A 15,350-nucleotide genomic window follows, 5' to 3' on the forward strand; every position below is an offset into this window, starting at 1 on the left:
CATTTCGATTGTAACAACCTCTCGCAATCGCGCATCACTAAAAATAACTGGTTAGTTCGGTTATTTTATTTTAACCGATTAGTCGGTTATTTTTGCTGCATCCAGTTAAATTAGTCTATAGACTAATTACTTAGACTACTTACTTAGACTAATTAGACTTGAATTAGTCGGTGATTCTGATCGGTTATTTTAAATTAGTCTTTAGATTAGTTTTTCTACCGACTAATTTTTCTATAAGTTAACTGGTTGTGAAGACTTAGTCTATATTTGAATTAATCGTTGATTCTGATCGGTTATTTTAAATTAGTTTTTAGATAAGTTTTTCTACCGACTAATTTTTCTATAAGTTAACTGGATGTGAAGACTTAGTCTATACAGTATTTGAATTAATCGTTGATTCTGATCGGTTATTTTAAATTAGTCTTTAGATTAGTTTTTCTACCGACTAATTTTTCTATAAGTTAACTGGTTGTGAAGACTTAGTCTATATTTGAATTAATCGTTGATTCTGATCGGTTATTTTAAATTAGTTTTTAGATAAGTTTTTCTACCGACTAATTTTTCTATAAGTTAACTGGATGTGAAGGCTTAGTCTATACAGTATTTGAATTAATCGTTGATTCTGATCGGTTATTTTAAATTAGTCTTTAGATTAGTTTTTCTACCGACTAATTTTTCTATAAGTTAACTGGTTGTGAAGACTTAGTCTATATTTGAATTAATCGTTGATTCTGATCGGTTATTTTAAATTAGTCTTTAGATAAGTTTTTCTACCGACTAATTTTTCTATAAGTTAACTGGTTGTGAAGACTTAGTCTATATTTGAATTAATCGTTGATTCTGATCGGTTATTTTAAATTAGTCTTTAGATTAGTTTTTCTACCGACTAATTTTTCTATAAGTTAACTGGTTGTGAGACTTAGTCTATATTTGAATTAATCGTTGATTCTGATCGGTTATTTTAAATTAGTCTTTAGATTAGTTTTTCTACCGACTAATTTTTCTATAAGTTAACTGGTTGTGAGACTTAGTCTATATTTGAATTAATCATTGATTCTGATCGGTTATTTTAAATTAGTCTTTAGATTAGTTTTTCTACCGACTAATTTTTCTATAAGTTAACTGGATGTGAAGACTTAGTCTATATTTGAATTAATCGTTGATTCTGATCGGTTATTTTAAATTAGTTTTTAGATAAGTTTTTCTACCGACTAATTTTTCTATAAGTTAACTGGATGTGAAGGCTTAGTCTATACAGTATTTGAATTAATCGTTGATTCTGATCGGTTATTTTAAATTAGTCTTTAGATTAGTTTTTCTACCGACTAATTTTTCTATAAGTTAACTGGATGTGAAGGCTTAGTCTATACAGTATTTGAATTAATCGTTGATTCTGATCGGTTATTTTAAATTAGTCTTTAGATTAGTTTTTCTACCGACTAATTTTTCTATAAGTTAACTGGTTGTGAAGACTTAGTCTATATTTGAATTAATCGTTGATTCTGATCGGTTATTTTAAATTAGTCTTTAGATAAGTTTTTCTACCGACTAATTTTTCTATAAGTTAACTGGTTGTGAGACTTAGTCTATATTTGAATTAATCATTGATTCTGATCGGTTATTTTAAATTAGTCTTTAGATTAGTTTTTCTACCGACTAATTTTTCTATAAGTTAACTGGTTGTGAAGACTTAGTCTATATTTGAATTAATCGTTGATTCTGATCGGTTATTTTAAATTAGTTTTTAGATAAGTTTTTCTACCGACTAATTTTTCTATAAGTTAACTGGATGTGAAGACTTAGTCTATACAGTATTTGAATTAATCGTTGATTCTGATCGGTTATTTTAAATTAGTCTTTAGATTAGTTTTTCTACCGACTAATTTTTCTATAAGTTAACTGGTTGTGAAGACTTAGTCTATATTTGAATTAATCGTTGATTCTGATCGGTTATTTTAAATTAGTCTTTAGATTAGTTTTTCTACCGACTAATTTTTCCATAAGTTAACTGGTTGTGAGACTTAGTCTATATTTGAATTAATCGTTGATTCTGATCGGTTATTTTAAATTAGTCTTTAGATTAGTTTTTCTACCGACTAATTTTTCTATAAGTTAACTGGTTGTGAAGACTTAGTCTATATTTGAATTAATCGTTGATTCTGATCGGTTATTTTAAATTAGTTTTTAGATAAGTTTTTCTACCGACTAATTTTTCTATAAGTTAACTGGATGTGAAGACTTAGTCTATACAGTATTTGAATTAATCGTTGATTCTGATCGGTTATTTTAAATTAGTCTTTAGATTAGTTTTTCTACCGACTAATTTTTCTATAAGTTAACTGGTTGTGAAGACTTAGTCTATATTTGAATTAATCGTTGATTCTGATCGGTTATTTTAAATTAGTCTTTAGATTAGTTTTTCTACCGACTAATTTTTCTATAAGTTAACTGGTTGTGAGACTTAGTCTATATTTGAATTAATCATTGATTCTGATCGGTTATTTTAAATTAGTCTTTAGATTAGTTTTTCTACCGACTAATTTTTCTATAAGTTAACTGATTGTGCAGACTTAGTCTATATTTGAATTAATCGTTGATTCTGATCGGTTATTTTAAATTAGTCTTTAGATAAGTTTTTCTACCGACTAATTTTTCTATAAGTTAACTGGATGTGAAGACTTAGTCTATACAGTATTTGAATTAATCGTTGATTCTGATCGGTTATTTTAAATTAGTCTTTAGATTAGTTTTTCTACCGACTAATTTTTCTATAAGTTAACTGGTTGTGAAGACTTAGTCTATATTTGAATTAATCATTGATTCTGATCGGTTATTTTAAATTAGTCTTTAGATTAGTTTTTCTACCGACTAATTTTTCTATAAGTTAACTGATTGTGCAGACTTAGTCTATATTTGAATTAATCGTTGATTCTGATCGGTTATTTTAAATTAGTCTTTAGATAAGTTTTTCTACCGACTAATTTTTCTATAAGTTAACTGATTGTGCAGACTTAGTCTGTACTTGAATTAGTCGTTGATTCTGATCGGTTATTTTAAATTAGTCTTTAGATTAGTTTTTCTACCGACTAATTTTTCTATAAGTTAACTGGTTGTGAAGACTTAGTCTGTACTTGAATTAGTCGTTGATTCTGATCGGTTATTTTAAATTAGTCTTTAGATTAGTTTTTCTACCGACTAATTTTTCTATAAGTTAACTGGTTGTGAAGACTTAGTCTATATTTGAATTAGTCGTTGATTCTGATCGGTTATTTTAAATTAGTCTTTAGATTATTTATTTCTACCGAATAATTTTCTGTAAGTTAACTGGTTGTGCAGACAGTCTATACTTGAATTGCTCGTTTATTATAATAAGTTATTTTTATTACTGAAATATCGTTCTTTAGCGATTAACTTTCGTGATTCGTAATTAAAATAAATTATAATTTTGCAATTTGAACGGTAATTATCTTGTAGTGTTATAAATGATATATGATAATATAACTTTTTAAAATGTTATGACTATAACGTATGCACAGGAAAAAGTAATAATACAATTACAGAATTTCGTTTTCAATTATGGTTCTGCCAGTGCGGGTTTGCTTGGAATTTTTTGATTGTATATTAAGGTCCAAACTCAGACCGGGTTTTCGTACAATTTCTTCCGGAGCCAGTCACACGTCTATATGAAGGGACTGTGTCTGGTGGGGGGACACGACGGTGCCCGACCGAATATCTTTACCAGGGCTCACCAAAGCTAAGTACGGCCGTGAGTAAATTGGCCGCGCCGCGCCGCGTACCTGTCTCAACAGGAATGGTTCATTCCCCCACCACCCCATCCCTAAAATGTGGATTGAATTTAAAAGGTAATCGGTTATTCATTCGACTGAAATAACCGATTGACGACAAAAATAACTGACTGGTTAGTCGGTTATAAAATCCATTCGGTTATCCCATCATTATTCAATGGGGCGATCATGCCAGGCGGTGAGAAAGAGTGGGGGCAGAGCCGAGCAGTACCGATAAATCCCGAACATTCCTGACAAACTCTGTACATGCGGCTGATAGCGACCTCAGTTCGGAACGGTTCTGATTTCTATTATCTTACGAATTAATGAGTCGTTTTATATCCGAACATATCTGCAAAACATAGAAATTATATCGAATTAATTATATTAATATTGAACTTTCTTTATAACTCCAAAGATACTTTACAAAATGTGAGATGGTGCACAACGAATAAAATGTCATAATCTAGAATAGAATAGAAAAATTATTTATTTTCTTGAAAATATGTATAATAGTAAAATTATATAAACATCATTTATACCTTAAGCACAAACACAAACATTGCTCCTTAGTTGTAGACACAATTGACATGAAAATAAAAATAAAACAATGTAACTTTTTGTTAAAGAAATATGAACATGTCTTTTTTTATTTTAATACAGCTAGGGTACATCAATAAACAAAATTCAAGAAAACAAAATAGGACCTCAAAAGGCAAGGAACTGCCTGTGTATAGGCTCCAACTTTCTTAGAAAAACAAAAGAAAACAACACTCAAGCAAATGAAATTAACAAATAAATTCAAATACGATAAATCTTCTCATTTAAACTAAGTTTTAATAAAACAAATTTGAATAAAAAACACATTATATCATTTTCAAAGTCTAAAGCTAATTCAGTACATAAAATGCCATAAATATAAATTATAACCATATCCAGTTATCTTTTTGTGCTATTGGAATATATTCAAATTAATAGGACAAACATATTATAATGTGGAGTCCTTAATTGGTAGTAAATAAATTAATAATTACTTAACCAAAAACATAATTATAGAAATATGACAAAATCAATGACAACTACCTGACTTAAATACCTAACATAGCACGTGACATCATTAATAAATACAAAATTGTCCTAATTATATTATATTACTGTACAGATTTATGATACAATTACAATTACACAAATTTATATAATTTATTGAAGTCTGCCATTGTCACTCAGAAGGCTTAAGTCTAGGCAAATCTCCAACTTTTTCTCCTCTGTGAGGCCTCTCTGCGAGGATTTTTTGTTCTTTTTCGTGGAAAAATAACTCCTTTGTTTGGTAATATTGGTATTACCTGGTTGCCTTCTGTTACACTCTTCTTCCTAAAACATAAATTCGATAAATTTGACAGAATTTTCCGTGGCATAGTTTTGAGCTACTATTACTTGTTTTAAATTTAATTCAATTTAAATTTTACTACTAAACAATAAATAGTAGTTTAATTAAAACTGGTCATAAAGTGATTAGACTTACCTTAACTGGTATCTGCGCAGTAGTGGCCATTGCCTCTAATGTAGTTAACATTTGTGTGAAATGTTTATCAATATATTCTTTATAGAAATAAGCTATAGACTTGAAATTGTGCATGCAACTTCGACCAAGCCTGATAAGTGTCATGTGTCGTCTGGCGTACGCGATTATAATGCTGATCTGATCTATAGTACATGGCAATTATCGAATAATTTCTAACTAATAGTAATGTAACCTACAAATTATATTTATTTGATTAAGGCAGTTAGAAAATGCAATGAACCAAATATAAAGTTACGAAACAATTTTATTGGTTTACATTTTAATACAAAAGATGCAATTAAAAAACTCAACTTAATTGTTGATTTTGTGTTTGGAGACCCTGAATATAATTCTTTAACTACTATGCTAAGTAGGGCTCTTTTTAATCCTCCTGGATGTTTAATCCACCCTCGAATGTTTTATAGCTACGCCACTGAATGTAACAAGGTTACTTTGTTACATTAGCCTTCCTTACGTCTTTTTTGGTATTTCGATACTCCGTTGTATTGGTTTATTTGTATGTAGACAAGAATAATTGCCTGCCATTAATTACGTTGTAAAATCACGGTGCAATGAAATAAATGTAATTGCGCTGCATCCTGCAGCATCCAGCTTTGAAAATGTAATATATATATATATATATATATATACAGGGTGACAATTAAGTCTGGAACCTCTTTTTTAATTTTTGAACCACAATAGAAAGAAATACCAAAGTTCACACGTGTTTACTGGTGATAGTAATGCACACAACTGCCCAATTACCGACCGGATAATTCCTTTGAGGGACGGTCCACAAGGAGTCAGACAAAATTCTTAAATAGCAGCATAGGTCAAGTTTGGTATCAAATTAAAGGTCTTACTTAGCACACGTTATACAGCACTATAACAACTGAAAAACAAGGATAAGTCCTATTATTCCTATTATTTGGTTTTCTCCTATTATTTAATTCCACCACAATCAGCACTTTCACAAAACAGACTGATTTTAGCGAGTGCGATGAGTTATTCGGGCCAATACGATTCCTGAAAGGAGGGTTTTACCCATGAGTCACAGGAAATGTTTTCGGGACGCAGCGCATAATGCTACCCCGCCACCCCTCCCGCCTATCACCACACACTCAAGGACACGCGCACAGCTAAAGTCCTCGAACTGTAAGGCCCCCCATCCACTTACAGTTCTAACTGCAGTCCTGGACTGAGACAGTCCGGGACTGCAGTTAGAACTGTAAGTGGATGGGGAATCCGGCAGGCGAATCGTTGGACTGTCAACTGTCGCACGGTGCGACAGTTCAACGATCGGACTGCAGGCGGAACTGCTAGTTAGTGGAGGCTCCCGTGACAGGCCACAGTCGACAGTCCAAGCTGCGAGATATGCGCATGCGCTAGCTCAGCTGCTCCGTGTCGGCCTCATGCGTCATTGAGTGGTGAGCGTTTGGTGGTTGCGCATTGTTTTGTTTGTGACGCGGCAATCATGGCCAGTTGGTCGAAGGATAATCTTTTACAGTTTATAGAGGAGTTTAGGAAACATGAATGTGTATGGAAGGTTAAGTCAAAAGACTATCACAATAGGGAAAAGAAGGAAGCAGCCCACCGTAGTTTACTATTAGTAGTGAAAGGGTTTGACAGTACTGCAACAAAAAGCGATGTGTTGAAGAAGATAAACAATATCAGAAGTGCATTTCGTAAGGAACAAAGAAAGGTAACAGCCTCTCAACGTTCTGGCAGTGGTACAGACGATATATATGTACCAAAGCTGTGGTACTACAGAGAACTTTTGTTTCTTATTGACCAGGAAGAATGTCTAGGAGGGACTTCCAACTTAGGAGAAGGAAGAGTCAGTGAAGACGAGGTAAGAGAATTAAATTACTAGTTTTGCGGTTAAATAATGTATTCACAATGCTACAACTAACTTACAGTTTGTCATCGGAGGTATTTTGTTTTCAAATAATCATTATAAACTAAGAGATGTATCTGTCTTGCCATTCCACTTTTCCTTTGTTGCTAAAATAATGAACAAATTTATTTCTTACTTCTTTTGCACTAGCCATTGGGCGATCGGTTTGTCTTACTTGTAATGCCATGTGATCGCTGGTTCTTGGTCCAGGCTTAGACACACCAACTTCGTCGTCATCTAAATCCAACCAGTCTTTAGGTGAGTACCTTTGAGGGATTGTCCTACGCAAATAGTTGTGCAGGTAGCAGCACGCAACAACAACACTATTCACTTTCTTCAAGTCAATGAAGGTGATTGGTTTTTGTAGAACCTGAAATCTCTCAGCGAGAATCCCAAAAACACTTTCGACCATTCGGCGTGCTCTTGAGAGTCGGTAGTTATATACCTTTCTAGGTTTGTTTGCAACCCTATAGGAAAAGGGTTTCATTATGACCTCAGTTAGGGGGAAGGCGTCATCTGCAATGAATACGTATGGAAGAGCTTCGCCGTCTACAATGCCCTCTTCAGGTAAATTGAGGCTTTTATCTGTTAGTTTCTTGTTGAAGTCTGTCTCTTTCAGAACTCCTCCATCAGATACCCGGCCATTAACACCAAAATGAAAATAAATTATTTCATAGTTTGCACTAGCAATGCAGAAAAGTACCTGACTATGGAAACCCTTATAGTTATAGAAGTAAGAACCACTTCCAGGTGGTGGTGTTATGGCTATATGCTTTCCATCCATGCTGCCTAGGCAGTTGGGGAAATTCCATTTTTCCCCGTACTCCTGTGCAATTTGTTTCCACTCCTCGGCTGTATTCGGTACCTGAAAACAATTCATAAACTGTCAGCTGTCATATTTCAGACCAGCGTTTTGTACGGAACAAATTTTAATGAAATCAAACCCATCGAGAACCGTATCACCCCTCGTTTTCCGTTCGCCACCCCCTCTGTAATTTTTTCAATATAATATTTTGAGAAAGTAATAAATAAGTAGTTAAGAATGTACTGTGGTGATAACTGAATCATTATTGATATTGTGGTTCATTATTAAGTAATGACAGGGTGTCTACCGGGCACGGAAATAAAGGAAATCCGCGAAAAGTCACGGATTTTGACATTTTTTCAAACATTTTTTTTTTACAGGAGATGCTGGACGATTCACAAAAAGAACCATTAGATGCTGAGGAAAATGTACCAGCGCCCCAATCTCTACAGAATCCTCCTCAAGTTGCTCGAACCGCTTCCAATATTACCTCTGCAACACCTGAACCTAAAGATTCTTTTAAACGGCAAAAAAAAATTGTCCCCGTGTGATCAAGTCTTGGTTAATATTGGACAACGACTGGCAACAACAAAAGAAGAAGATCACTACGACGCCTTTGGGAAGAACGTTGCTCAAAAGCTGAGATTGCTGAACAATGAGCAAAGGATTTATGCGCAGAAAATCATTAATGATGCCCTGTTTGAAGCAGAACTAGGTGGACTAACACGATTTGCTACAGTTAACCCAGGTATTCTTTACTCAAGTTCCACAACACCATCGGCAGCTAGTGTTACCCCAAGTTCAGGAGGTAGATCAACCTATGAACCAATGTATGATGATACAGCAATGTCTGGCTTCAGTGTCAACTATACAAATCTAAATTAAGTGTTCTATTATTAACAAGTAGGCTTAAACCTGTAAACTTTTCACAACCCAAGCTGTGCGGTTTTTTAGTAGGCCTACTCCAGTAGTTGAGTACATTGAGAGTTATATGTTGAACAAATTACATTTATTATTTTTTTTTTGTTTGTGGTGAAAATATTTTGCACTCAATTAAAATTACACTTTAATCTTTATTCATATGCGGTACTGTTGTGAGCTGCCATGTGTTTGTAATACTAGATTGCAATGTTATGTTTGACAGTGTCATAGTTTTTATAATTATTACTTTACTCATTTGTGGTTAAACATACACCATAGGTACGTATTACTTTTTATCTTTATACTTACATTAATTAAATTGATTTTTTACTTTTTCTTCCTTAGTTATAAAAAGTAAATGTGTTGTTTGTACAACGCAACAAATACAAGTATGGATAATATAATGTTTACAATAATTTTGTATGAGTTTCATTACCTTTTACTACTTTATAAAAATGGTTAAATGTTGTGTGCACACAGAAATGAACTCGTAATCGTTAGAGATACTGGAGTTGTAATTTAAAATTAGCAAAAAGTAGTGACATAATACAATGTGTAGGCTATGTACCTTAACAAATCCATAAGCAGATTAAAAATATTGTAATTTCTTAACAGTATGTTGGCATTCGAAAACAACAAAGACCTACTTTATTTCTTTTTCTAACTTTTATCTGGTTTCATATTTTGGATTTTTCAAAACTACTTGAAACACACATTAGGCTACTAACCTTGCAATAGTCATTCAAGGCCTTGACAATAGCTGAGCAGGTCTCTGGAATTATTCTTCCTAATGTTTGGGGGGAAATTCTCGTTGAAAACTTTAAATCTTCCATTGTTCTGCCAGTGCTTAGATACCGCAATGTCGCAGTCAGTTTTTCATGTGGTGTAATGGCTTCCCTCATTTTTGTATCTTGTTTGGTAATCAATGGTGTTACTATACGTAATAAATCAAAGTACGTTTTCTCGTCCATTCTTAAGTAGTTTTTCCAGTCTCTAGGATATGCTTCAAGCTCCCTAAGAAGGTGAACGTGGTTAAATCTCTTCCTCTGAAGCCATTCTTTTTTCCACATTTGATGCCTTCGTTTCTTGCGTTTTTTAATAGCTACCGCTATTACAGCGTATGCTGCCAAATCTTCAAACGTAGACATTGCACTTTAACTTCACATACGATAAGAACTTAGAATGCACTTTTCCTACAGCCACAAAACGAATAATATAACTAAAAATATAATAAATAATATAACGAATAATAACTACAAAGTACACACCTACGGCAAAACACCGGAAAGACTGACCACGACAACCACGCCACCGAACGGACTGCGGTCCGCGACTGCAGTCCGTACTGACGTGAACATTTTTCAACAGTCCACAGTCCACCGTTCACAGTTCTGACTGCAGTCAAGAACTGCAGTTCGAACTGTAAGTGGATGGGGGGCCTAACAGGATAAACATAGATGTTGCCACGCAGCAACTGTTTTCCCTGCAACGTATTGTTAGAAACTCCCTGCTATTGAGGCAACGTGATGATAACGAACAATAGTAACAAATTTAGTGGTTTAGGACGGTAATGTATTATGTATTATTATTTCAATAATGTTATATAACCAACAGCCACTGGAAAACGTTGTTCTAAGAACGTTACGCAATGCATAGGACAACCGCAATGGTAAGTCGGCAAAAGTTGCTGAAATAACACGTTGCCGCAACCTGTTGTCGGCTGGGAGAATAACACCGCTACACGTTGCCGCAAAATAACGACAATTCCATCTATAGTGACTCAACAGAACGATCTTAAGTCTTGAGGTGGGTCTATTTGGTTAGTATTCCGGTTGTCGAATCAGGTATTGTGAAGGTTTAGTCTCTCTCTACTCTCTGTGGTCTCTTTGTACTAAAACTAGTGAGAAATTATAACAACATAAGGCCTCGGCCAAAACTTGGCAGAGCAGTAAGGCGGTAGTGGCCGTGATACAAGAAGCGTTTTCGTGTTTATTCAATCATCGAAATCGGAAAGGGAAAACAGCTTTTGAAAATACGTTTTAGATAGGCTGGACAGACCTAAAAATTTACGGTGTTCACCCTAGAAAAAAACTTAGAGTTCGGTTCGATAATGTAATCGTCTTTTTTCTAATTCGAGAAGAGATGCAAACCTGATAAGACACCATTAAGAGAATGAAATTGTGTGTAGAAAAGCTGAGAAATGACAAAGCGGGCGTTTTGGGGTTTAAATCATGCCCAGAAATGGCAGAAACAGTTAAGCGCTAGGAGTTGGCGGCGACCTCCGGTTCAGCGACATCGTGAGGTACCGACCTGCCACTCACTTCTATCGTGGTCTATCGAGCGTATTCCCTGTGTACACTTCAAATTGAGTCACCGCTCTAATGCTCACCTCTTACCGCTCGTATCGTGGGCAAGACTAGAATATTTGAGTAAAGCATTTGATTGTGTTCCATTAAATAGTATTTTAACTAAATTAGACTTTTATGGAATATCTTCAAGTCTATAAAATTATTGAGTCGTATTTAATAAATCGTACACAGTATGTAAGATTAAGAGGGACACAATCATCTTTAATAGATGTTTCCTTAGGCGTTCCTCAAGGTTCTGTCCTTGGACCCTTCTTTTTCCTTGTGATAATTAACGCTTTATCAAAAAATGTTGGTGTGAATTCTGTCATCTATGCTGACGATTCAACTCTGTTCTCCTGTCATAATAATCTGGAAAGTTTAAAGGCTACAATGGCCGCAGCTGATAGTAATGCTCAGAAATGGTTTACAACAAATAAACTTCTCTGCAATGAAAGTAAAACGCAAAACATATTGCTTAGCATTTCTCAAAACGATTACTATTTTGTCAATTTACTGGGAATTTGTATTGACACGAAATTGAGTTGGAACGATCATTTTAACGAATTAAGCAAAAAAAACTTTCGAGAGTTGCTTTTCTGTTTTGGAAATTAAGATCTATAATATCTACTGAGTACCTTAGGACAGCGTATTTTGGATTATTCCAATCACATATTGCTTATGGCTTGATATTATGGGGCCATTCTGTAGCAGTCTCAGATCTGTTAATAATCCAAAAAAGGGCTATTAGAACCATTTGTCATGCTGCACCATTAGATCATTTATACAATTACAAATACCTACCATAATTAATCTCTACATTTACCATATTATATTATACACTAAATCTAACTTCAGAAACTTTTTCATTAGAAATCAATTTCATACACACAACACCAGAAATAAAAAAATAAGCTTGACATTCCTCAACATCGACTGACCAAATTTGGAACGTCCCATATGGTAAATTGTGTAATATGTTTTAACAAGCTTCCAGAAATTGCTCATGTTACTCCCATAACTAATTTAAAAAGAAAATTTTATTTGTGGCTTTTAAATAATCCATTTTATTCAATTGACGAGATTTTACATATGGATGTCAATATTCAGTTTTAAATCATTGGGTTTTAATTTTAAACTATACATTTATTTTACAACTGTAAGGTAAATGTTTTTGAATTCTTAAATCTGTTTTGTGGTTTTCAATGATGGTTTGTTTTTATATTAGCATGTGTTATACTAAAAGTGTATTGACAATGCCTATTTCATTGTATAATATATGATCAACGGCAATAAATATCTTATGTCTTATGACTGAACTTAAAATAATAACTATGATGAACTGTGAATCTGTGTATAAAAATCATATTAAGTTTTTCTTTATCTATATTTTAATAATGTTTTTTTTTTTCTTTTAACATTTTTGTTTGACATGAAGTCCTAACGGGCGTACTTTAACTTCAACTGTTAGCTGTCCATCAAATCAGTTAACCCATTTTATAAGAACACATGTCTTGTGAATTTTGAACTTAAGTTAGTAGGATTCAAACAAGAATGCGTGTAATACAGGTTGTATTCTATTTATTTCTTATGTACATTGACTGCGGCAGACCTCGTTTGGCATCGTTACTCTAAATGTACAGTCTGATTACTGGCTATCAGAGTTTTCCAACTAGGCCTGTGGAATCAGCCATTAAAACAGCGACTAAGAGAAAATATGCTAATATTTTTGGAAAGTAGTACGTTTGTATTGGTGCCAGGGTCCTGATAAAAATACTGAGTCCCCGGTTGGTGAATGATTTTCTGAGGTGTAAAAGAGGATTCAAAATTGCAGTTTTCACAAATATCTCAAAAGCTAATACGTTTAGCACAAAGATTGTTCAGTATTAAACTAAAGAGAACAAAATTGCGAACAAGAAAGGTTTTATGCATGTTTGTCGTTTTAAACATTATTCACAACAAATGTGAAGAAGACTTCAAGTTGTGATTTTTTTTAATATAATTATTACACGACCTCATATAACACCTTATAACCTCTCAGAATTTATTTTATTTCTGTTTCTAGCCACTACTACACAAAGAATTAGGCTGGGGTCGTGGGGCGTCTACCACACGACTTTGCCTGTGCTACTGCGCCACAGTCGCTCTTTGCCACCAAACACCGCCTGGCACCAGCCAGCTCAGACCTACGCCACCTCCTTCTCTCATCTTCCATCCTAGCCAGTCGCTATGAATAGCCTGGGTGTGTACCTATGCCAGTGTGTTTTGTGCACATTTCCTAGTTTAGGCTGCTCTATCACACACACACACACACACACACACACACACACACACACACACACACACGTTTAGTTTTTTGTGATGTCAATATTAAAGTAGATGAGATAGATTACAGAAACGTGTCGAATCTGACCATGGCTCTCGAGGTAAGTGGCTCTCGACTTCAGTGGTTTCACTACAAAATAATAAAAAATAACAGCAAAATAAAGAAAATGGGCTAACGACTGTACTGTAGGTTCAGATCTTTTACATGGTCAGTTACCATTATTAAATAGTTCCTGTTGTTCAACGTTGCAGTAGCTGTTATGCTCACCTTGTTTAAGTATAAAGAATTAAACAACTTTCTCGTGCCAGTGGTCACTTCCAGTATGTAAAATATACTCATTTGTACTACACTATGTCACATTATCCCTCATTATGCACTGCCATTTCCAACGAGTGCAATATTGCAAAGCTTACAGATCAAAGAAGAACATCAGCTGTACAAAAACGTATGTAGAGATAAACTTGTAGCTAAATATCGAAGTCACTATTCACCAAGAACACTTATTAACTAGTTATAACAAATCACATTTGTTTAAACTTTTGTTGCAAAATGTGAAAGGTGAAAGTATTGGAACCCGAACGTTTGCAAATGATGCCAACCAAGATTGTAGAAAATGTGACCGAGAAAGATACAACACAGACAAAGGTTGCTGTTGATGGTTCGAGTATTAACTCACCAAAAGAAGAATATTGTCTTAAAGGTTTTGCCAGGTAGAGGAAATGATTAAAGAAATAAATTAACTACCCAGCTTCTTTAACCTAGTTATACTCAGTGTACAATATAGTAGCGTACACATCGTTGAATTTAAGGTTTGTTTAAAACAGTCTAAAAGTAATATATGTGGTATCAAACTGGGCTTAGCCAATAAATGGTACTTAATTTTTAACGCTTGTAAATTTTCGATTTAATTTCATTCCATTTTGGGTATTGACCATACTGAACAACATACAGTATAATAAAGTATCGACAATTTTGTAATAATCTCTAAGCAATATACATTTCCATAGATCGTACATTAAACTTTTAAACACAACACGACTGTACACTAGGTAGTAAAATCTATATATGTTACATTATTTTCTATAAATTATACAAGTTAATATTTATGTGCAGAAGCTTGCAGTGGATAAGAACACTGATTTATCAAAACGTCGTCTCACTTCTCATCAACGAGAGGATTTTTAAATGTTGCATGCCATTTGATCTGTTATTGTATATTCATGGTAAAATATCAAATTGGCCAATTTATGAATTTCTAGAACTCTTTTTCTGTTTGTAAAAATACCTAAATTTTGTACTATTATATAACTGCTATAAAATAACTTAGAATAACTGCTATAACGAACTCAATATTCAATGTCTGTCACATTGATTATCTACGTTACAGACCAATCTTTTGAGCTTCAAAATGTAAAACTTTTTTAACATTAACTATTTAATAATTACAGTTCAGAAGTGGTAACATTTTTTAGATATCTGTTTGTATATCAAACTAAATATGAACAGTACTGATAAATGGAATGTAATCAATGTGATAATGTATAGCAAATTTAATCCCAAATGTTAATATTCGCAAAATTTTCTGACCATAAAATAGGACATGGAGTGAAATACACATGTATATATATATATATATATATATATATATATATATATATATATATATATATATATATATATATAAGTACCTATATACATGTATATATATAT

General features: G+C 33.6%; 2 protein-coding genes across 2 annotated transcripts; one reads left to right on the forward strand and one right to left on the reverse strand.

Annotated features, from left to right (window-relative positions):
* Window positions 1-6,820: 6,820 nt before the first annotated feature.
* LOC124368772 lies at window positions 6,821-9,698 on the forward strand. Its single transcript, XM_046826125.1, has 2 exons — window positions 6,821-7,198; window positions 8,429-9,698. The coding sequence occupies exons 1-2, from the start codon at window positions 6,821-6,823 to the stop codon at window positions 8,597-8,599; spliced, it is 549 nt and encodes a 182-aa protein (XP_046682081.1). The 3' UTR covers window positions 8,600-9,698.
* LOC124368771 (putative nuclease HARBI1) lies at window positions 7,220-10,117 on the reverse strand. The gene is made up of 2 exons (XM_046826123.1): window positions 9,698-10,117; window positions 7,220-8,108 (listed from the first exon to the last, which is right to left on the reverse strand). The coding sequence occupies exons 1-2, from the start codon at window positions 10,115-10,117 to the stop codon at window positions 7,308-7,310; spliced, it is 1,221 nt and encodes a 406-aa protein (XP_046682079.1). The 3' UTR covers window positions 7,220-7,307.
* Between the last annotated feature and the right edge of the window lie 5,233 nt (window positions 10,118-15,350).

Source organism: Homalodisca vitripennis, chromosome X (assembly GCF_021130785.1).
Source record: "Homalodisca vitripennis isolate AUS2020 chromosome X, UT_GWSS_2.1, whole genome shotgun sequence".
NCBI lineage: Eukaryota > Metazoa > Arthropoda > Insecta > Hemiptera > Cicadellidae > Homalodisca > Homalodisca vitripennis.

Bases quoted from the DNA above. Each gene is read 5' to 3' on its own strand.
- LOC124368772 (XM_046826125.1), top strand. From the start codon at position 6,821: ATGGCCAGTTGGTCGAAGGATAATCTTTTACAGTTTATAGAGGAGTTT. The intron at 7,199-8,428 runs GTAAGAGAATTA...TTTTTTTTACAG, and splicing joins GAAGAGTCAGTGAAGACGAG to GAGATGCTGGACGATTCACA.
- LOC124368771 (XM_046826123.1), bottom strand. From the start codon at position 10,117: ATGTCTACGTTTGAAGATTTGGCAGCATACGCTGTAATAGCGGTAGCT. The intron at 8,109-9,697 runs GTTAGTAGCCTA...AATTGTTTTCAG, and splicing joins CCTTGAATGACTATTGCAAG to GTACCGAATACAGCCGAGGA.